The 24,275-nt window shown below is 48.9% G+C and overlaps 1 protein-coding gene across 2 annotated transcripts in view; it reads left to right on the plus strand.

The window, feature by feature from the left end:
- The window catches only part of LOC142575311 (high affinity nerve growth factor receptor-like), a 176,447-nt gene extending 168,662 nt beyond the window's left edge, over positions 1–7,785 (plus strand). The window contains exons 11-15 of one of the 2 annotated variants that reach the window (XM_075684565.1): positions 665–971; positions 1,817–1,907; positions 3,657–3,803; positions 4,313–4,471; positions 5,250–7,785. In XM_075684565.1, the coding sequence (XP_075540680.1) occupies positions 665–971; positions 1,817–1,907; positions 3,657–3,803; positions 4,313–4,471; positions 5,250–5,435 (890 nt within the window). In that variant the 3' untranslated portion in view covers positions 5,436–7,785. The remainder of the gene's footprint in view (positions 1–664; positions 972–1,816; positions 1,908–3,656; positions 3,804–4,312; positions 4,472–5,249) is intronic. The other variant, XM_075684566.1, reaches the window with a different exon arrangement.
- Positions 7,786–24,275: the final 16,490 nt, after the last annotated feature.

The following is a 24,275-nucleotide window of genomic DNA, read 5'->3' on the forward strand; positions in this document are numbered from 1 at the left end:
CAATAAGTCTAACGACAACTTGTAACGACTACAGCTGATTAGAAATGATTGAAAATGCTTAGTAATGACCAGTAATGACTAATAATGACTGAAATGACTTGTAATGACTACTAATGACTATGATATGACCAACATGCCTAACGACGGCTTGTAATGACCACAATTTATTACAAATCACTAAAGATGATTAGTAGTGAGCAGTAATGAGTAATAATGACTTGTAATGACTAGTAATGACCAATATGTCTAACGACAACTTGTAATGGCTACAATTCATTAGAAACGACCAAAATGCTTGATAATGACCAGTAATGACTAATAATCACTGAAATGACTTGCAATGACTACTAATGACTGTGCCATGACCAACATGTCTAACGACGGCTTGTAATGAACACAATTGATTACAAGTGACTAAAAATGCTTAGTAGTGATCAGTAATGACTAAAAGAAAGAACAGAAAGAGGAAGAGGCGAATGCTAACTGGAGGAAGCGTAGGCTTTCGTCGTTCACCTCTTATGAGAGATCTTAAGAGACCCTGTAATTTTTTTGAGTTCGCAGGGCAGGCGCAGTGATGTTCTATGAGAAAAGCTTGTACTGAATTCCTAGGCCTTGGGCCGGTGCGACTCTACGCTCCCTGATGATCGTTCACGTCTCTGTGCAGCAGTGCGACATATCGCGCGCGAGAAGATCAGCTTCATCCAGTCGCTGGGCGAAGGTGCGTTCGGACGCGTGTTCCTGGGCACCGTGGACTACCTGACCCCCGACGAGCCGACGACGCTGGTCGCCGTGAAGACGCTCAAGGACGCGGCGGGCGAAGAGGCACGTGTGGACTTCGAACGCGAGGCCGAACTGCTCACCAACCTGCATCACGCAAACATTGTGCGCTTCTACGGCGTTTCCACCGACGGGGACCCGCTCATGATCCTCTTCGAGTACATGGAGTACGGGGATCTCAACAATTTTCTCAGGTGAGTGATCCCTTTCAGGGAGTGAGAGCCATCCCGACTGTCTGAGAAGTTCAGCGCTCCCCTGTCTGCCCCTCTGGTTGCGCTTTCGGCTTTGTCCGTATACCTTGTTGCACTGTCATTCGTACTTATAAACGTTTTCCTGACACCAGAACCTTTATATCTATCGTTCTCTCTCCCTCCCCTTCAAGCGATGCTGAGACACAACTGCCTCAATTTGTCCTGCTAGATTTGCGCGTCCTGAATGGTGACTATACCTGACCTACTGGAGATACGCGCAGGCATAACGGACGTGTGACTTCTGACTCAACACTTGTTTTTAGTCTTAAATGTCGCGCTCATTGTCAAAGCCACTTCGCACCTTGCTTATCTTCGAGGCACGGGAGCTTCGCAACGTTTCTTGGCGACCTGAAGCTTTTGTTCAGAAATTCCAAGACAACGCCCGAGTTTTAAAGTATGCTGCTGTGTTATGTGTCGTGTATACATATAAAGAGCTTCGGAGCACAGTGACAGTGAAAACAATTTCTCTGAATCAGCTGAACTTCGAGGTACTGAAACTGCCACAGGCCTGTGTAGCCTGGTAAGCGACAACATCGGCCACGTGCAACAAGGCCTCTAAACATTGTTGCGGGAGTTGGGGCGTAACCTGTTGCGGTACCGTTTTTCCCATCCTCCAGTTAGTGCCCAGTATTTTTTTTTAATTTAAAGAGGGCTTCCGACTGTCCGACCTGACTAAAGGTCGATGAAAACAAATGCCACTCTTTAGGCAAGCGACATCATGGTGCGTTTAAAGTGATCCTGCAATGCTTCCTAAACAATCGCAGTCAAGCGCAATGTTATTTCCGTAGGGATCGTGGCCCGGATCGGTCGGTGCTGGATCCTGGCGCCAAAGCTGTTGCACCTCTGACAAGGGCTGACCTGCTGAAGATATCGGTCCAAGTATGTTCTTTCTTGAGTTTGAGTTGATTTATTTTACCACATACACGAAGTTTCACATAAGTGGTTGGGACGAAGGAAAGAAGCTGCATTAGAAGCAGTTTGACTAGCCCTACGCCCCCGGTTCACTATGGCAGCAGGGCAGTAAAAGAATCCATTTCAACGTCGTTGTCAAATGCGAATATACATGATAAACACAGAAAATTATTTTACGAAAAATAGAACTTATTTAGCAACATATTTTACACAGCATGCTTAAAACAGAAGTGCTAGAGAGTGTGCGAACATTTTCTTAAGGAAGCTTGAAATTATTTAATGTCTTTGGCAAACAGCAACTTAATGTTCGAAATCCATAGTTTGTGCGAGTGTCGGTTTAAGTGTGAAGAAGGATTTAGTTGCAAGTTAGCTACACTGTCTATATAACCGCTATTCTTTACAATATCTGTTCTAAAGGGAAGTAATAAATTGTATTCATATGGCACGTTTAATGTAATTACATCATACTTAATGAGTAGTTCGGAAGTGTATGCATTAAATGGTAGGTTTGCAACAGAATTTAGGGCCATTTTTTTTTCGTAGGATAAGAAAATTATTTGTGGATTGCTTTGTTCCCTTACCCCAAATTAAGTTACAATAGCGCAGATGAGATTAGAAAAGTGCCTTAAATGAAAGTTTTTGAGGAACTGGCAATACACGATGACATTTTCTCAGTACGCCCAAGGCCTTGCAAAGTTTGTTTTGCAAAAATTCCGTATGGTGATCCCATTTCATATATTCATGAAAAATAACACCTAAAGATTTTGCTGTAGAAGAAAATTCAATTTTATTATTGTTTAATATGAGATTATAAGAATGAGTTGGCTCGTAAAGCGGGGATTGAGAGCGAAAAAGAACAGCTTTAGTTTTGGAACAGTTAAATTGTAAAGAATGTCCAAGTGTCCAGGTGTCTACTTTTTCTAATGTTATGTCAGCTAGATTCACGAGATGATGTATATTTGTCCCAGAAAAGAAAAGACTTGTATCATCGGCATAGATTATGTATTGGGCTGAAGGGTCAACACTTACAATATCATTAATAAATATAATAAACAAAAGCAGTCCCAATATGCTGCCTTGGGGAACTCCGTATTTAACAAGTCTCATTGGAGACAGAGTTCTGCTTATCGATACACATTACTGTCTGTTTTCTACGTAGTTCTGAATTAGATTGAAGGCAACACCACGAACACTGCAGCTTTCCTATTAATGTTGCATGGATAATTTTGTCAGAGCCCTTGGACATATCTAAAAATAGGCCGAGTGTGAATCTTTCTGCTTCAGTATTTTTAGGATCAATTCTTTTTTAAACAGTAGAACACTTTCTGTTGAAAAACCTGATCTAAATCCATATTGCTGTTTTGTTATGACAGAATGTTTGTCAATAAATTTTGACAGTCTAAGATGAATAACTTTTTCAAGTCCTTTAAATAATAGGTGAAGGTTTGAGATGGGCCTATAATTACGAGAATATTTTTATCACCACTTTTGTATATTACCGTCACCTAGCACTCTTACTATATTGTGGCAAAATGCCAGTTTTTAACGAAAAGTTGTAAATACGTGTCACACACGGGCTAAGATCAATAACATATTTAATCGGCACCATTTTTTGACCATTTATATCCTCTTTATATATCGGCACTTTCGACAACGCTCTTGGTGACGAGCATCGTGGAACGCTTCTTTTACTGACGTCACCGCCTCTTCGTCCAGGTGGCAGCCGGCATGGAGTACCTGGCGTCGCAGCACTTCGTGCACAGAGATCTCGCGACACGCAACTGTCTCGTCGGCGACATGTTGGTCATCAAAATAGGCGACTTCGGAATGTCGCGGGACGTCTACAGCACCGACTACTACAGGGTGAGCTTAATACGAAGATATGTGCGCACCGCAAGCGCGCATCACGACCTGGTACGTAGCAGTGCGCAAACGTTCTAGCCGGCTACTCACCATTTGACCAATTCCGTGCACTGTAGCGAAGGCTACGGGTCGCGTCGACCGACCACTAACGAGAACCAGGAAAAAGATGCCTCCACTGTCCAGGTCGATCGCGCGACGCCCACTGAACGTTACCTTCTCGGAAGGACAAGCAGCGAACGCTGGGCAAGCCCTCACTGCTTCTTTGGAACACGCAGCCGACAATCGTTACTGATTTTCGGATACGAATCCTAGTTGCTGAGTTCGGACTCTGCCAACACATTCTCGCCAACCCGGCCGCACTAAATCACGAATCAGTTTTAACACTTTCTAAATTTCGTTCCAACAGCAACGTTAAGGGCTTTGTCACGTAATATGGTCACCGACTGCGCTCTTTTTCTAGCCTACCCGTTAAATTTTACGATATGCTAAGACCCCCTCAATGTACGCAGGTGGGAAGACACACCATGTTGCCCATCCGGTGGATGCCTCCAGAGAGCATCCTATACCGCAAGTTCACTGTCGAGTCGGACGTCTGGAGCTTCGGCGTCGTGCTCTGGGAAATATTCGCGTTCGGCAAGCAACCCTGGTACGAGCTGTCAAACCACGAGGTAAGATTCTGTTATCCAGCTTGCATGTATTTCAATATCTGTTACGTAAACCACGCTTTGCAAAAGTAATGCACCATGAAGACCCGAAAACGATAGTTACTCGGCACTCTAAGACACCCTAGCCACATCACTACATTATATCCCTGCCTAATATTCATGCAGCAGCAGCTTTAGGTCTGATGGACTTGCAGTTACCAGACCTTTTCTAATGTAGTTCAAATTAAAATCCACATACGTTGATCCAGCGCTTACCACAAGAACTATAGGTAATTCATGCTCCGCTATCGAATCATTGTTTATCTCCTCACTTGCATATCACAAGTGATCTTAGGCAAGGGGCGCGTCTGTAGACAAAAATATATGCACACCAGTGCAGGATGCCTGAGAGAGCCTGATATAGTGAATCAGTTGTGTAGGCAAAAGTAGCGAATGAATACATTGACTATCCGCTTCGCATTCTCTCTACGCTGCTTTGTACGATATTATAGGCAGAACACTTGACAAATTGACCTGTGTATTCAACTTGTCTTTCCGCAACAGTCGTACCTGTAGGTCTCATCTTGTATCGCGCTAGATGTACAAACCCGCAAGCATATACTTGGAAGTCGTGCTATGAGAATGACTACCCCTCTTGCCCACACCGAATTACAATTTCTTGCTTGCACCGAAACCAACGGCAGCGCCGCTATATTTTTGTGATCTCAAATTCTACAGCATATTGTCTATACGGCATCGCGTAATGGCAAACTTTAAGATCACTTCACAAATCTGCCCGCAGGTGATCCAGCAGGTGACAAGCGGTAAGCTGCTGACCAAGCCCGACGGTTGCCCCGAGGAGATCTATCAGATGATGCTGACCTGCTGGAAGACGCAGCCGCAGGACAGGTGCCCTATCAAGGAGCTGCACTCACAGCTGGAGCACTTCTGCAAGGCCGAGTCGGAGTACATGCCCGTCATTGAGTGATCATCGCACCGGCGCTGCTGTGACGACAGGGCCATACCACGCCTTGTGTGCTCTCAACCATGCTCGGGACGCACAAAATGGCAGTCCTAACCTGCGTGCTCTCTGCAACGAGCAAATAGCTGAACAGCTCACGCTATCCGTTGAGCAGCCCGTGCAGCCCCTTCTGCCTTCCACGTGTACGGAGCTTCGAGCTTTCGTTTCACAGAGCAGAAATTGGACACGATGACAAAGTGAGCGTCACAGTGAAATCAGGCTGAAACACTCGATGACACACAGGCGCGAATAAAAATTTTACTCAATATCTCGCACTAGAGCTTCGTGAAGTTCGACAACCGTTGCATAAAAAAACCATGATGTAGGTCTGCGCAACTGGACGCTCCTTTAGCTGCCCTAATTTCAGAAACGGCCAGTATCTTCTCTCGACGAACGTCATCTGCCGATATCAAATCGGCTTACACTGTGACAGATGTTATTCGGAGTGCTGGCGACATCCAACGACAAAAACGCCCTACACACAACAGAGCCTCCAAGATCAGCGAAGGGGTACACAAACTTCCAAGAATCGTTCTTGAAGACCAAACCATTTATGGCAAAAGCCGCGATGAAGACACCGCCAAGCAGTGAGACGAAATGCATCTAGTGATCAACCTTCCCTAACAAGCAAGGCACTGCATGTTGCGAAGTGCCTTCTGTCAAGAGCGGGCAAGTGGATTCGGCGCTGAAACACGGAAAGCACCCGTTTCTCTGCTTCGGTACCTTGCGTGTGGTGTCACAAAAATCACGGACCAACTGGCTCGATGCTTCTATTTTTGTGCATTGCGATTTCAGTACGTACGTTTATCGTCATAGTATAGCTGCAACAGAACGTGTCACAGTCAACTTGGAGCGCAGAAAACCCTACAGTAAGCGTGAGGATGCTGTTATCAGTGCCACCAAATTTGCGGCTGGGCAGGTTAATGCACGACCATCAGCGCTAAGCAGGTGCTTCACCTCTGTGCCTGCTACCATGGTTAACAGGCGATGTAGAACAACAACAAAGTAGCTCAGATATTTTACTAAAGTCATAAGCCTGGCATCAGTTTATAATTATTGCTAAACAATACAGGCTCAACTATTTCGCGCATCATACGAGGACTCCCGAGGCACCTATAGGCTTGGTAGCTTTTGCAGGGAGGCACCTACAGCTCTAAACGGAGACCTGGTATGCATGGTGTCGTCTGTTTCGGTTCACGCTTTAATGAAATCAACGAGGTATCAATAGCAACCAATGACTGAGGTAGAGCTTGATTAATTAAGGTTCGCTCGGCTGAGGCCACAAGTCAAGGAGCAAAGTAAAGCGAAAAACACATTTCGCAGGTCGACCTGTTGTCGTCCCGGAAACTCCGCTGCCACCAATCGAAGGTAGCGTGACCTAGTCAGGGTCACCAGAAAGAGAAGTTTTGTCGTCATAACTTTGCTTTAAAGGAGTGGCAGCGAGTCCTACTTTGAGGTCACGCTGGTAGATTAAATGCCAACACTAGCAAGGACTGCGGAGGCGAAAAATTAAAGAAAAGCAAGAATGCTTTTCCGTCTTTTCTGTTAGAGCACTTACAGGTGGACGATTTGGGACTCGGCGACACCAAAAATCAACAAATGAGCGAACTCGCCTCCTAGAAAAGCGCCTTTCTGTACGACTACAAAACCAAATTCCTAACGTCAAAGTCCCTGTAGTTCTTACAAAGCATCCGAAAACGCGGAAACGTGAGCAGAAGCTCAGCGAATCCACCGCGAAGCATTGCAAGCGCAGTTCACAATATTGCATGCATTACTACAGCATCGTCGCGCAGTGTGTGCCATCGAGCGCGCCGGAAGCCGTCATCGATTTGTAGCAAGTCATCGAAAGCGCACGGAGCCCGCATCAAGCCTGCCGAGGCCGTGTGCGCGACAGTGCTTCACTTGGGACCCTTTGTTTGCGTGTGCTCGAGCACGTCACAATGAAGCTGCGTGATGTACTGTCTCCTCGCATAACTCAGCTTCGTCAGAATGAACTTTTGCTAGCAGCATCGACACACCACGCGTTCTAACGTCATTCCTCGTTCTGTTCCGTGATTCAATGGCGCTTCTGAACGGTGCCACAGAGACGGACACCATCTTGTGCGCGGAAGTGTGTTCGTGTTCGTGTACGCACCCACGTCGAAGAGAATGTGTCGCACGCGGGGACGTCGTCAAAATGTGCTTTTATTTTCTGACCCGCCGCCCGGCGCATTAAGAACCTCCATCGTGCTTACGTGGGACAAAAGCGATACGAAGAGATGTTTACGTCGTTTACGCTTCTGGTGTACACACATAAATGTACAAAATGTGCTTTCCATGATAAGTCCGTGTTGCAATGCGGCGACGACGTATTGCGTTGCCTCGACATACCGAGCCAGTGCGCACATCGTACCGGTAAGTGTACATATACCGCGGCCTTGTATATGTACACGGCCGCGGTATTGTATGCCCTGTGACGCGAAAATCCGTCGACGTAATCGGCGTGACCGAAAGGCAGTACTAAAAATGGCCGACGGCGCAAAATGGCCGACGGCGTCGGGGAAACGTGCTCGTTTTGCACCTCGGAGGCCCGGGTTCGATTCCCCCTCCCCACCAGACCAAAATCTGCCGGATTTTCCTTTCAAATCCCTTAATTTATTTACAGGAGCCTCCGTGAGAAACTTGACGTGAATGCGAGCATTTTTTACGTGATTTTAATCTTTGCGCCGTCGGCAATTTTTGCTACCATCGATCGGTCATGCCGACGGATTTTCGCGTAATGGGGCATATAATGCGTTCGCATTAAAATAAGCGTGCAGCTCGGGATTATGGCGTATTCGATCTTATTTCGTGGTCACAGCAGCAGCACTAAGCCAGAGGTTGACATTACGTCACATTTACGATCTGACAGCGGTGAAAGCTGATAGAAAAAAACGTCGGCAGCTGTCCATCTGTAAGTTTGGGTTTCGCTTCGAGCGTTTTTTTTTTCTCTAAGCGCACTTACAAAAGTCTACCGCACGTCCAACATGCATAACTTAGCATTTTCACCATATTTAGAACAGTTGCAGTTTCAACAAAGCACCAACTTGAACCAGTTGTTCAGAACACAGGAGGATGCAGAAAAGGCAAAACAGCAACGGTGCTATCTAAAGCGCAAAACGCAAGAAAAAAAGAAGGCAAGGGCTGTAGGATTTGGCGGACGATCTCGCCGCTGCCACCATTTGTAAGATTTGGAGCCGGGCTTATAGGACGATCGGAGGAACTTGGGGCGACAGGACTAGGCGAGCAGGGTTTATTTACATTATTTACATTTGAACATGGGATACATTTACACAGTCTAGCGTGACTCCCAAATGGAGCCCGCAAGACGAAGCATACAGCAAACGAGCACACAGCTCACGAGTACATTGACGAGCACAGAGCACGACGACGAGCACACCCTAGCCGCCGACAACAGCTTGTTATATCCACTTCGTGTTCCCTAGATCCCTAGGTCAGGCAAAACGTTCGACGTTAGCGTAAAGAAGCCGCCTCTTTGCGGGACGTTTTACTTCTCTGCGGGACGTTTTGCAAACACACACACGCACACACAGGTTTCAGTGCCCCCTCCGCAGGGAGACGACCTTTGCAGCGCAGTCGTCGTGGTGTCCATTGTCCTGCGTCCCCGTAACCAGGTGGTCACGCCCGACCCCAGCCGGCGCCTCTAAATTCCAGAGCTGCCTTTCTCCTGTTGTCCGAACGAGGTGCATGGTGGATTAATGCCGCCGTAGTCAAGTTCTCCAAAGGGCGTTCACGGTTGGTTAGCGCTGTCCTCGCTGGTTCTCTGAAGGGCGCCCTCACCGCGGGTGGATCGAAACACGTGCAGCGGGCTGAAATAACTTGCACGTTGCCACATCGGCATGCCATTCCTAACAGGGCCCCTGAAAAACTAATCTTCTTGTGTTTTGCACCCTAAGACAAATATTTCTTTCTTGCGACCTTTGATTTTTGAAACATCAATTTAGTTTTCTGCAGTTTACATAGATACGAAATATACAGGGCGTTCTTATTTCTTTTTTTTCTGGATGCACCAAATCTTTAAAATTATGAAAATATAAACCACGGTAACGTTATGTTTACCATTCGAAAGTACAGATTGGCAGCCTCTAGATACAGAGCAATTTCCACAATTACGTGCCTAATTAGCGGTTACGGTAAATGATTTTCTAATTATCAACAACAGTTGGCTACAGCAAATGAGTACTTTGGGGCCCGTTCTCGAAACTCCCTACCCAACGATTAAAATTTGAATAGCGGATTCCTTGTGGGAACTACGCGAACAATTAGTTCCCCTTGGTAAGCTCCTTGAAACCGAAACTGGCTGGCAAAAGAGCGCCTGTGTCGTCGAACCGAAGGCTCGCCGCGTAGGCATCGCGGTCATCCTGACATAAGTGCTTTTGTAATTACAGGTCACGCGTACTACAGGTGACTGTTACTGTAACTTTCTTTTTTGTTTTGTTTTGTTTTTTTTGCAAGAGAGGTGGAAGTTTATTGCCTTAGAAATGGGCGAGCAAGACATTTCGCGATGAACGTGCGCAATCGCGTTTCACGGAGCCTACTGAGCTGGTTTGAACGTCCCGTCATATTTCCAAGTAGCGTACTTTCCGATCTACAAGTCACACATTTTTATAACGCCTCCGACGCAAAAAAAAAAAAAAATGCTGTATAAGACGCACGCATTTTAGATTGGTCAATGGTAGGTCGGAGGCGCGCGCGTCTAATACACCGGAAGATACGTTACAAGAAAATTTCACGATGAAACACTCTAAGCAGCTTAAACGCCGACTGCGATCACTGCGATGAAGAAAGGTGTCAGGCACGGAGATACGATCTCTCCAATGCTATTCACAGCGTGTTTACAGAAGGTATTCAGAAACTTGGATTGGGAAGAATTGGGAATAAGAGTTAACGGAGAATACCTTAGTAACTTGCGATTCGCTGATGATATTGCCTTGCTTAGTAACTCAGGGGACCAATTGCAATGCATGCTCACTGGCCTGGAGAGGCAAAGCAGAAGGGTGGGTCTAAAAATTTATCTGCAGAAAACTAAAGTAATGTTTAACAGTATCCGAAGAGAACAGCAGTTTACGATAGGAAGCGAGGCACTGGAAGTGGTAAGGGAATACATCTACTTAGGGCAGGTAGTGACCGCGGATCCGCATCATGACACTGAAATAATCAGAAGAATAAGAATGGGCTGGGGTGCGTTCGACAGGCATTCTCAGATCATGAACAGCAGGTTGCCATTATCCCTCAAGAGAAAAGTGTACAACAGCTGCGTCTTACCAGTACTCACGTACGGGGCAGAAACGTGGAGGCTTACGGAAAGGGCTCTGCTTAAACTGGGGACGACGCAATGAGATATGGAAAGAAGAATGATGGGTGTAACGGTAAGGGATAAGAAAAGAGCAGATTGGGTGAGGGAACAAACGCGAGTTAATGACATCTTAGTTGAAATTAAGAAAAAGAAATGGGGGGAGGGGGCATGGGCAGGACATGTAATGAGGAGGGAAGATAACCGATGGTCACTAAGGGTTATGGACTGGATTGCAAGGGAAGGGAAGCGCAGCAGTGGGCGGCAGAAAGTTAGGTGGGCGGATGAGATTAAGAAGTCTGCAGGGACAACATGGCCACAATTAGCACATGACCGGGGTAGTTGGAGAAGTATCGGAGAGGCCTTTGCCGTGCAGTGGCGTAACTAGGCTGATGATGATGATGCGATGTTTCAAATAGTGATGAACCAGTAGTATTCACATTAAGAATGACCTCAGCAGAGCTGCAGGGCTCGCAATCCGCCTTTATTTTTTTCGTTTTCCTGTGTTGCCCTTGTTGCGTTTCGCCTGCGACACGTGGTTTTGCCGGCGCGACGGCGGCGGGGCGGCGGACATTTTGGCCCGATCGTCGTCACCGCAACACTCATCGCCAGGTGTTTCCAGGCGCGTCTGCGGCGATGCGACCGCCTAGGGATTTCGTTCCAGTCATTGTGCCCGAAACAGGCGAGGCCAAAGCAGGGATCTCCTTCCAGTTATTGGGCCCGAAACAGGCGATGCCAAAGCAGGGATCTCGTTCCAGTCATTGTGCCCGAAACAGGCGATGCCAAAGCAGGGACCATCTTCTCGTTACAGTCATTGTGTCCGACCGGCAGCGCCACGACAGTGTGCTGCGCAGCGCCACGACAGTATGCTGCGCAGCGCCACGACAGTGTGCTGCGCAGCGCCACGACCAGGTGCTACGAGATCGTGCGCAGCGCCACGACATGGTGCTACGGCATCGCTACGACAGTGTGCGTCACCATTAGCCCATTGTACATTCACGTGCTCGTCTTTTGAGGGGTTCCTTCTTGCCCTCAACTGCGAGAGTATAAAAACAGCTGCCCCCGGACGCCAGAGGAGGGCTCCGATTTCTTCCGTTGAGTGAAGTGCTCTCCCGTCTCTCTACTTCGGTCAAACCTGACCGCCAACTCTTTGCGATGTTAAAATAAACAAGTTGTTTCGTTGTTACCTGTCGACTCATGCTTTGCCGGGACCTTCGGATGCTTGCAGTTGTACCCCAGGCCGCCAGGCCAACGCTACCCTTGGGGCTTGCGACCCAGGTACAACCACGGGCGTCAGCGCCGAGTTCCCAACAGATCGTACCAGCAGTCGGATCCAAATATCTGGTTGCCAGCGGTGAGATCGCCTACGACTTCAAACAACTGTCTGCCAGCGGCGAGATCGCGACAACGGAGGCCAGCAGCAAAGAGATGCAGTTGACTGTATGCTGAGCAGCTCAACGACGATCCGGGAGCAGTGCAACGAGCCCTGTGTGACGACTGGTTGCCTGCAGCGGAACGACTGCGCGGAATTCCTGCCTGCGAGGTTTGGTGAGTGCGGGACTTTCTTCTACTGAGCTTTGCCAGGCTTTTTGTTAGTGTCAGAAACAGAGCTGGTAATTGTGGTTGTCGTTGCTGCCGGGTTAGTTTGCGGCAAGACAATAGTAAGCAGTAGAGAAAGCAGCATTCAGAGCAGCCATGGATTTGAAGTCGTTGCGCAAACCGAAATTGTTGGAGCTTGCAAGAGAGTTGGGTCTGGATGTCTCAGACAAACTAAGAAAACCGGAACTAATAACGGCTATTCTTGAGTTAGAGGCTGAGGATGACGAGCTGTCGGAATGCCTTGAGACTATTGAGGAGAGGTCAAAAAGACAGGAGCGCGAACTTAAAGAGCAGAAAGAAAAAGAAGAGCGCGAACACGCTTTGGAAATGAAGCGTCTCGAGGTAGAGATGGAACGCGCTCGTAATGGAAGTCAGGCACACGGTGCAGGAGAACGCGTATTGTTCAAAATGACTGACCTGATGCGGCCGTTTAAGCTTGGAGAGGACATTGGTTTGTTCCTGGTTAACTTTGAGCGAACGTGCGAGAAGCAGGGGTTCTCTCGGGAAACGTGGCCACAGCGCTTGCTCACTTTGTTACCCGGCGAGGCGGCCGACGTAGTCGCTCGCTTGGATAGAGAGGAAGCAGAGGATTTCGACAAAGTAAAATCGAGTCTGCTAAAAAAGTACCGGCTGTCTGCGGAAGCGTTCCGTCGGAAGTTTCGGGAAAATGAGAAAGGCAAAAGTGAGTCATATACAGAGTTTGCGTATAGGCTTATGTCGAACATGCAGGAGTGGCTCAAAGAAGAGAAAGCGTTTGGTGACCACGATAAAGTTCTGCAGTGTTTCGGGCTAGAACAGTTTTATAGTCGGTTACCGGAGAACGTGCGATACTGGGTCTTGGATAGGCCAGACGTGAGTACGGTGGCTAGAGCCGCTGAGCTAGCCGAGGAGTTTGTGACGCGTCGAGCTCGCGGAGCTAAGGACGGTCAAAAGGGTGAATTTGGCTCCAAGTCTGAGAGGCCAAGGTTCACGCCCATGAGATTTAAGGGGGACACGCGTAGTGAGGATGCGAGTGAAAGCAATCCGACCAAACGTAAAGAGACGGCAGCCGAAGCCGAACGCAGAAAGCGGTTCGAGATGAGGCGAGCGGGCGTTTGTTATACGTGCCAGAAGCCGGGTCACTTTTCGGCGCAGTGTCCGGAAACAACACCAAAAGTTGTGTTTTTTTCAATAGGCAGCACTGACGAGAACATGAAGCTTCTTGAGCCTTACATGCGAGACCTCCTCGTAAACGGGAAAGAGTGCCGAGTGCTTCGCGATTCCGCAGCTACGATGGATGTAGTTCACCCGTCTTACGTAGAACCCCATATGTTCACGGGCGAGTGCGCGTGGATCAAGCAAGCCGTGGAAGCTCATAGCGTGTGTCTGCCGGTAGCAAAAGTGCTTATTGAAGGACCTTTCGGAGCGCTTGAGACGGAGGCGGCAGTGTCATCTATGCTGCCACCCCAGTACCCGTACCTATTTTCAAACAGGTCCGATCACCTCCTGCGCGAGAAGGGGCTTTTGTTTGGTGAAGCTAGTGTTCAGGCCTTAACCAGATCGAAGGTTCGGGAGCTCGCTGCAAAGGCGGTAGTTGCGGGGCCGACGTTATCAAACAACGAAAAAGGGTCAGAGGCGCAGCAAGCTGATATTCAGAGCACGCCCGAACAGAATAGAATTGAGTCTGTAGCGTTGAAGGCGCCAGATACTGGAGAGGAAAATCCCGACGCGGGAAAGTTAGAAGAGCTATCTACTGATTTGCTCATCGCGCCTACGTCAGACGGACTTGATAGGTTGCTAAAAGTCAGCCGGACGGCTTTGATAGCCGAGCAAAAAAAGGATGGCAGCCTGGAAAACGTGCGCTGCAATGTCAAAGAAGGTATCGCCAGGAAAACTGCGCGTTTTGTGGAAAGAGGTGGAGTCCTGTACCGGAAGTATCTAGACCGCCGAGGAGTGGAGTTCGATCAGCTGGTCGTGCCTCAATGCTATCGTCAGGATCTGTTGCGCTTGTCACATGGGGGTTCGTGGTCCGGACACCTAGGAGTTAAGAAAACTAAGGACCGTCTCTTGCAAGAGTACTATTGGCCAGGGTGTTTTCGGGACGCAGACCATTTCGTGAGGACATGTGACACTTGTCAGCGGGTGGGCAAACCAGGGGACAAATCGAGGGCGCCGTTGAAATTGGTACCTATCATTACGGAGCCTTTTAGACGGCTCGTTATTGATACAGTGGGACCTCTGCCGGTAACAGCCACGGGGTACAGACACATTTTGACTGTGATCTGCCCAGCGACAAAGTTCCCTGAAGCAGTGCCGCTTAAAGAACTCAGCTCAGTTGAGATAGTTAATGCACTACTGTCCATATTTGCGCGAGTTGGTTTTCCTGCAGAAATTCAATCAGATCAGGGCACAGTGTTTACTAGCGCTTTGACGACAACTTTTCTCGAAAGGTGTGGGGTAAAGCTGCTACACAGCTCAGTGTACCACCCACAGTCGAATTCCGTTGAAAAGCTCCACTCCGTCATGAAGCGCGTGTTGAGAGCCTTGTGTTTTGAACATCAAACTGACTGGGAGCTGTGTCTGCCTGGGGTGATGTTTGCTTTAAGGACCGCGCCGCATGCGGCTACGGGGTTTTCGCCAGCTGAACTGGTGTACGGTCGCTCGCTTCGATCTCCGCTTCGCATGCTTCGAGAATCATGGGAAGGTAGGGGCGACGACCCAGTCGTGGTGGAGTACGTGCTTAAGCTCCTCGAACGCTTAAGAAGGGCACAGGAGTTGTCAGGTGAAGCAATGACAAAGGCCCAGCAGAGGGCCAAGGTTTATTATGATCGGACAGCCAGGGCCCGTCGTTTTGAGGTTGGCGATGAGGTCATGATATTGCGCACATCGCTAAACAACAAACTAGACGTGCAGTGGGAGGGCCCAGCGCGAATTGTTCAGAAACTGTCGGACGTTAACTACGTGGTAAGTCTGCCAGGAAAGCGGAAAGCACAGCAAGTTTACCACTGTAATCTGCTCAAACCTTATAGACAAAGGGAAGCAGTGGTGTGCATGATGGTAAACGTTCCTGAAGAGCTTCCGGTCGAGCTTCCGGGACTAGGCTCAGTGACGAACAGGGAAGACACCGGTCAAGTCATTAGTGACCTTATCAGTAAAGCACCGCTGTCGCCTGAGCAGAAAACCGAACTACACCAGCTATTACAAGAGTTTCAAGGTCTGTTCTCTGAGAGGCCTGGTAGGACTTCTGTACTTACTCATGATATAGAACTTACCTCCACAGAGCCAGTACGATCCAAGGCGTATCGGGTGTCACCCCGCCAGAGCGATATTATGGAGGCTGAGGTAAAGAAAATGCTACAGCTCGGTGTTATTGAGGCAGGTGAGAGTGATTATACCTCCCCTTTGATTTTAGTTGAGGTACCGGGCAAGGAACCTCGTCCTTGCGTCGACTACCGCAGGCTTAATTCCATCACTAAGGATCAAATTTATCCGATCCCTAACATCGAGGAGCGCCTTGAGAAAGTTAGTAGCGCTCAGTTTATTTCCACCCTAGATCTTGTCAGGGGTTATTGGCAGGTTCCACTTACAGAAGAGGCTAGTAGGTATGCGGCGTTCATTTCACCAATGGGAACATTCCGTCCTAAAGTGTTGAGTTTTGGTTTGAAGAACGCGCCATACTGTTTTTCAAGTCTCATGGATAAAGTGTTGCGGGGACAGCAAGAATTCGCTTTACCGTATCTAGACGACGTAGCGATATTCTCCGCATCCTGGTCTGAGCATATGACACACTTGCGGGCAGTGCTAACCCGCCTGCGCGAAGCAGGCTTGACAGTAAAGGCTCCTAAGTGCCAGTTAGCACAGGCCGAGGTTGTCTACCTCGGTCACGTGATTGGTCAGGGTCGTCGCCGCCCCTCTGAAATAAAAGTGGCCGCTGTGCGAGACTTTCCGCAACCGCGCACAAAGACCGATATTCGGTCGTTCTTAGGTGTCGCCGGCTACTATCAGAGGTACATCCCTAGGTACTCTGATATCGCGGCTCCCCTGACGGATGCTCTAAGAAAGACAGAGCCTCAAACAGTCGTCTGGGACGAGACAAAGGAAAGAGCTTTTAGCGCCCTAAAGAGTGCCCTAACAAGCCAGCCTGTGCTACGATCGCCAGACTTTACAAAAGGGTTCATTGTTCAGTGCGATGCTAGTGAGCGAGGCATGGGCGTTGTACTGTGCCAACGGGAAAATGGAGAAGTAGAACACCCCGTCCTGTATGCTAGTCGTAAGCTGACCAGTCGTGAGCAGGCGTATAGCGCCACCGAGAAAGAGTGTGCATGTCTCGTGTGGGCCGTTCAGAAATTGTCATGCTATCTAGCCGGCTCGAGGTTTATCATTGAGACAGATCACTGCCCTCTCCAATGGCTGCAGACCATCTCTCCCAAAAATGGCCGCCTCCTGCGCTGGAGCCTCGCTTTACAACAATATTCCTTTGAGGTGCGTTACAAAAAGGGGAGTCTCAACGGTAACGCCGATGGCTTAAGTCGAAGCCCCTAACGTAGGAATCAGCCTCAAAATTGTTTGTTACTGATGTTTTTCTTCCTGAGGCAGGATTTTTTTTAACATATTGCTTTTGTTTAGTGTTTCAAAGTGATGATATGCTTTCTAGTGCAATTTTTCAATTTGTGGACGCGTTCTGAGTGATGCTAGACTACTGTAAGGAACTAGGCAGTGGTATAAAAAGGGGAAAGAGCCTGGCAGGGCTTAGTGAGGGTTGTGCCGTGCTTGCTGACTGAGCGGTTGAGTTTTCAGCGTAGTTCTAACGCTTGCCGGGAACGAGAACAAAAATGTGAACTCTCCCGAAGTCACTTTGCAGTGTCCCGTGCGAACCTGAACGAGAGAACGAGGCCTTCTCTGTGCGCTGCGCTCAAGAAACGTCAAGGGACGCCCGACTTCGGTTATGAGCATCATCGAGCGACATCCCTCCGGACAGCGGATGCAGTCCCCTGTCCATCGGGATCTCCTTTCCCCGGCGGGGCGGTCTGTTGCGTTTCGCCTGCGACACGTGGTTTTGCCGGCGCGACGGCGGCGGGGCGGCGGACATTTTGGCCCGATCGTCGTCACCGCAACACTCATCGCCAGGTGTTTCCAGGCGCGTCTGCGGCGATGCGACCGCCTAGGGATTTCGTTCCAGTCATTGTGCCCGAAACAGGCGAGGCCAAAGCAGGGATCTCCTTCCAGTTATTGGGCCCGAAACAGGCGATGCCAAAGCAGGGATCTCGTTCCAGTCATTGTGCCCGAAACAGGCGATGCCAAAGCAGGGACCATCTTCTCGTTACAGTCATTGTGTCCGACCGGCAGCGCCACGACAGTGTGCTGCGCAGCGCCACGACAGTATGCTGCGCAGCGCCACGACAGTGTGCTGCGCAGCGCCACGACCAGGTGCTACGAGATCGTGCGCAGCGCCACGACATGGTGCTACGGCATCGCTACGACAGTGTGCGTCACCATTAGCCCATTGTACATTCACGTGCTCGTCTTTTGAGGGGTTCCTTCTTGCCCTCAACTGCGAGAGTATAAAAACAGCTGCCCCCGGACGCCAGAGGAGGGCTCCGATTTCTTCCGTTGAGTGAAGTGCTCTCCCGTCTCTCTACTTCGGTCAAACCTGACCGCCAACTCTTTGCGATGTTAAAATAAACAAGTTGTTTCGTTGTTACCTGTCGACTCATGCTTTGCCGGGACCTTCGGATGCTTGCAGTTGTACCCCAGGCCGCCAGGCCAACGCTACCCTTGGGGCTTGCGACCCAGGTACAACCACGGGCGTCAGCGCCGAGTTCCCAACAGATCGTACCAGCAGTCGGATCAAAACACCCTCTGCCGCACCCCGCTGGAAACGTTGTTGGAAGGGTGCTGGCGCTTTCGCCGGTTGGATTTATATACCAATGCCCATGTTGAGTTTGCGTCGGCGGTGCATTTCGTGGATTGCCATTAATTATTAATGTCTTCTCCGGGGCAGCATGTCATACCTGGAAGCCACGTCGCACTCACCGTGAATACTGTCTCGTTACGGATTGCTAGCGACAATGGTTCGCCGTTCATTTGATTTGACCCTGCGTTGAAGATGTTTCGATTTCATATCGCGCGCTTATATCGTGACACCGACTTCGAGGATATGCTAGCAGCACCATAAATCGCGGTTAACGGTTAAAAAAAAAATTAGACAAAGTGCTGTTCGCTGCAATTCTTGTGCGAATGAGGCCAACCGTCGAGGCAAAGGCCCGTGTCTCGACGACGACGACGACTATATATACTACGTTGCGAGAAACATTTTCCGCCTACAATACGGCTGTCATAACGTCTCTTTCTACGCCTGTTTTCAGAGCGTGCTTTGCGGGGCGGTAAGCTCGCTGTGCTTTATCTAGCCACTTACCCTCAGTACACGTACATCCTCGTAGCTGCCCGCCGCAGCTGTGGCATTCTGCTGCCCAACCCGAGGTCGCCGGCTCAGTTCCCGGCGGTGGCGGCTGCCACATTCTGATGCAGTGAGAAAATGCTCGTGTACATAAATGTATACAGTCGGCGTCACCCTTGTGTAGAGCGCGGGAACTGCAGCCCCGCGGCGCTCCAGAGGCAGCCAGCCACGTCTAACGCTAAGCTGCTGGGCCCGACGTCTAACGGTAGCTGCTGGGCACTTTTGAGCCCAGCAACTATCGTTAGACGTCGCTGGCTGGCCCGTGAGCGCTCCCCCCCCCCCTCCCCCCGGAGCCGCTGTTCTCGCGTTCTACACAAGGGCGACGCCGACTGTTCTTATGTCTCTTTACTTAAAAAAAAAAAAAAATCACTGCGGCCGTTATGACCGTTCGCGTCTGACGTTTGTCGTGTCTGGCCCAATTTTCTAGCGTTTTCTATCTTAATCACGGTTATCGACAAAACGGAGTGCCTCGCTTATCTTACCGTAAACGCATCATTTTCGTATTTTTAGAAGGCTAATTTACGTGCATCTTGGACGAAAATTGAAAAAAAAAAAGTAAGAAGACAACGCAAACGAGAGCGACGACCTCAACATAGCAAGCACAGTTACCCTTGATAATATTCTATCCCACAGTGACATTCTAATGTCGCGAAAATGAAGCAGTTGTGCTGTCCCCGCTTCTTGACCTGAACATAAAAAAAGTCACCATGCCGGTGCTCGTGAAATACCTAACGCGTCTCTTGTGAGGTATGCCGAACGATGTGCTCTGCTTTATATATGAAAAATTTCTCGCCCGGAAATCCATTTGGATTGGAAGCATGCAATAATTATTCCTAAATCAGAAGATCGATTGATCTTCCTCCTGTCCTCAGATATCCGTACTTCGTACGTCATCAAAAACACAGGAACACCTCGACTCATCCCAGAACCTATCCCACGATGAATGATATGGCGTTAACGCGATTAGCATTCAACCACTGTAGTTACCAATGGTATTGCTGAAGACACCTTTATTTGGAATCTGTAGTGGTCGTTCTGAGATTTGTATTGTTTCGGCCATGTGCCACACACACTGTATCCGGGATGAGCCAACTTTGCTACGACACCCGCTCCTTACATAGGATCGGCCTCGCGCATGACAACACGGGACGACAGCTGCAGTATGACGACCACTCCCTGCAAACACACCAGTGTTCCGCAGGGAACACTGGTGTGTACGCACCCAACTCGGTTTGCGCACATTGAGGTCGTTGGCCGTTTCCGCAGCTGAAACACTCCATCAATACGTATTGTCAGGTTTGGGGGGTCAATCCCACCGTTCGTACCCAGTTGTCAAGATTGGAGTCGGGCATGAATTAGATGGTAGCTGGCCCATGCCGTCGTCCAACTTATCCACGCTGAGGACGTTGTTGAAGGGAAGGACTGGTTCCCATCGAGAACGAGGAATATGGGTTTATTTACAGTATCTACATAAGAACGTTGCATTTCATTCTGGCATGACTGCGAGAGAAAGTACACTGAGCAGCGGCAAAACAGCGCTTTATAAACACTCGGTCCTCCCTCGATCCCAAGGTGAGGGAAACGTTCGACCAGGCACCGTAGACGAGCTGACCAGGCACCGCAGGCGAGCCGACCAGGCACCGTAGACGAGCCGCCTCTTTGCGCGAGCTCTTACACCCATATTTCCGCACAGGTTCACGGTCCCCAACCGAGGTCAGATGGTCTTCGCAGAACTCGGGGCTTAGGTCAAGAAAGACGCATTTTATTCCCCGAGCTGACTGCCGCAGCGCGCCCGCCGGTTGCCCATTGTCTTGCGTCTTGAACGGCGCGTGGGAAGGAGCCTCGAACTACGTTCCCTCGGGGACTCCCTCGTTCACAGCAGACCAGATCGGCGGTGATGGGTTCAGGCACAAATCCTGCTTCGTCGAACTCATCTTGGCTCCAGCGACGGAGAGTCGAGGACGCGCGTATTGTTCTCCACACACAGTCGACTTAGTGACGCCGTGGCTAGAAGTTTGCGGTGGCATTCCAGGAAAAGTAGACGCCCGCTGTCGCAACTGGCTGGCAAAACTTGCACGTCAGCGGGCCGTTCTTAACAGTATGTAGCATGCCATCCATAAAAATCTGCGCAGTAGCTCCGGTAACCCCAAAGGTATTGCTGATGCAGTTATTCAAAATTTCGGACAAACGTGAAATGTCAAGGACATCACATGACATGTTGTTCGGCACGCATGTCTTTTAACCCAGCTTCATAACTCTCCGAGGTCTCGAGTCTATGATTGAAACCGCATTCACCACATTACAACGTTATGTTCAGGAGCTCGCTCGACACACCGTCCCGCCCCTTCGAAGAGCGATTTGCAACTGACGGTGGTCCGAAGCGTGCGCGCGCGTGCGTGTGTGTGTGTGTGTGTGTGTGTACGCACCCAACTCGGTCTTCTATGCTTCATACACGCACCCATGTACACGCACCCCCCCACTCGCTCTTCTATTCTCTCCCGTACCTTCTCTGCCTCTACCACGTGGCCGGTGAGTGAGGAAACTTTATTGCTGGTCCGACGAGGACACGAATTCGTCGAGCACCCGGCTAGTCCCAGGCCGGTACCGGCAGGTCTAGCCCACCGGCGCGGTCGCGGGCTGGCCGGACAGCCAGCATTTGCTTGTCTATAGCGGGGCTACGCAGAAGCGAGTCCCACTTCTCCTTGATGAACTTAGGGTATGTCGACCCGCACTTCCGGGGGACGTGCGCTAGAGTGGAGGTCTGCCTGCAGGACGGGCAGGCGTCGTCGCGATACACGTCGGGGTAAGCCTCGTGGAGAACGGACAGACACGGATATGTGCTGGTCTGTAGAAGTCTAAGCGAAACGGCTTGCGCCCTATTCAACTTGGGGTGAGGGGATGGTAAGACCCTTCTAGACATGTGGAAGAATTTAATAACCTCGTTGTGAGTAGCGGGAGCGTCCCTGTGGTCGTAGGGAGGAGGGGAGCTAGATGGCGCTCCTTACAGAGGAAGCGCGGTTGGTGACTTCACAAGGATAAGCTGTGGACGTAGGGAATGACGCTTTTCGAATTCCTTTTAAACCGGTGGAACTTTTGAACAAGTTCCCCCCCCCCCCTAAACTGCTGACTCTTTAAAGACACGCATGCGCAGTGGCCAGCTCTCGAACCCAGGCTCGCTGCCGTCCGAGAGCACAATTAACGATGTACTTTGGCCTAAAATTTAGTGCGCAAGCATATGCAGGGACACTAGTTTGGATTTGCTCCCGACAGCCCCTATTTAAAGGGACACGAAAGTGAGGAGCAAATGAATGTGCGCTAGGGAGGCATATACGGAAGTCCATTCCTGTGCCCCAATCATGCAATATGCACCAACAAGCCCAGATAGAAACCCTTCTTGACAATAAATAGTGGTAGCGAAGCAAGACAGTATTTTCGACGTCCTTGCGGTTCCTTGCTTTGCTCCCTAAAGCCAAGTCCTTTCGTATTGATCGTGCGTTTTGTATTAATCGTTCCGGATTTTTTTTTTTTTTAGCGAGAACTGCTATTGATCGAGGATTCAACCTAAATTCTCTTCTACCCGTGCGTTCATCCCACAGTAAGATCCATACCGTTAAGGTCAGTCTATATACGTTTTATTGCAATTTTTCGTGTTTGGACAGGACCACTGAACAACCGCTGTTGTCTTGCTGGCGTGCTTTCCTCAATTTCCGCTTCCGTGGACGCGCCCGTAGTTCTCCGTCCACGCTTTTGGCAGTGCGCGTGACATCAAAAACGTTGCGTATATGCTCACACCGGTTAGTTCGCTCGTCCACTTGCTGATCTGTGTGAGCGCAACATTAGGCTGCTCTTTTCGCAGCTTCATACACACATTCCGAAAGATTTGCTGAGCATCACTGCAGAGGGCATTCCCATTGCTGTTTCTCTTGAACTGGCTCGGTGTCGTCCGGAGTAGCCTGGCACGTACCTGTTGACGGCGCAGTGGATGAAGGCGAGCTCGATGAAGCAGGAACGGCAGATGCATGCTCAGCGAGAAACGCTTCCACAGGTGGGACGTCCGTGCTGGACACTGGAGTATGTCCAAACCCCGATTAGTTTTGTGCAGACAAATGTTTCTCATAACGCAGTAAACGATAATAATAATTATTGGATATAAACGTTTATTGTAAAACGTAACAGCATTTGCAATCTTGCACGAAACTGCGAAAACTTCTGGCTTTTGCTTCTTGTGAAGATGTGTGGCGCACGCCGGGTTTTTTCATTGCAAGCGTTTTCATCATAATCATCATTTTCATCATCATCACCATCATCCTATTTTATGTTAACTGCAGGACGAAGGCCTCTCCATGCGATCTCCAATTACCACTGTCCTTTTTTTTTTATTTCAGTTCAGTAAACAGGCTTTCACCATTCCATATAATAGACGGGTGGAAACGCATAAAATTATGCGATTATAACTTTTTTTTTTTTTTGTGATCACCGCCTAATTTAGGTAACAGGGAAAGTTTGAAGTACAACCTATTTGCAGCCTCGCGGAAATATTGGCTGGCGCTAATGAGGGCGTTGGCGGGGCTTCACTGCAGACTTAAGTTGTATCCGACTATACGTGAATGTGTTGCATTGTTTGCAAAGGTAATGCAAAAGTCCTACTCACCAATAAGTGGTACATTTAGGAGCTATGTATATTAATAAATTTTGTCCGCTTTACATGTACTATTAGATGAAATTTACAGATTTGCGATTCATGTTTCATTGCTGAGTTACACAGCTGTATACATGGTAATTTCTAAAAATTTTTGATATTCATCAATTTTTATTAAACAATCCGCTTTCAAAAAATAAAGGCTGCTAACTTTGCCTTTTAAATGCAACGATATTAATCAAATTTGATGCAGTAGTTGCCAAGAAACACGATTTCTTATTTTCCGTAGAGAGGAGCTCCCGAGCTAAAGCTTTTAATACTAATCAATGAGAATAAAGGCTACATTGCGCATGATGGTTACATGTTTCGCTCACGTAGCATGATGTAAAATACACACATAACAATAACAAAACCTCAAAATGTGATTGATGAAAGACGATTTGGTCTGCAATCTCTGCTGGCTTCCACAGCCTTTTCCAACTGCAACGAAATTTCACTTTGGCTCAATTGACTATAAATGCCTAGCGTATACTCTCAAAGTAATATGGGCAAAGCAGCAAGGTTGGTAATTGAATAATTTTGTTATTATCAGATATTACAGCGAAGCTGTATACCTCTACCGTCCAAGGAAATTTTCGTCGTTGTAAGGAAAAAAAAAAAAAAAAAACCCTCCCCACACGTGGGCCGATACCGGAGATAGTGCAATGCCGGTCCGACACGCGGCGGAGGTGCAGTTCGCCATTAAGGAACCCACGTACGCAGCTTCGCTGGTCATCCTTCTTCACAGAGTGGAAGGGCACT

This window comes from Dermacentor variabilis, chromosome 3 (genome assembly GCF_050947875.1).
Source record: "Dermacentor variabilis isolate Ectoservices chromosome 3, ASM5094787v1, whole genome shotgun sequence".
Taxonomy (NCBI): domain Eukaryota; kingdom Metazoa; phylum Arthropoda; class Arachnida; order Ixodida; family Ixodidae; genus Dermacentor; species Dermacentor variabilis.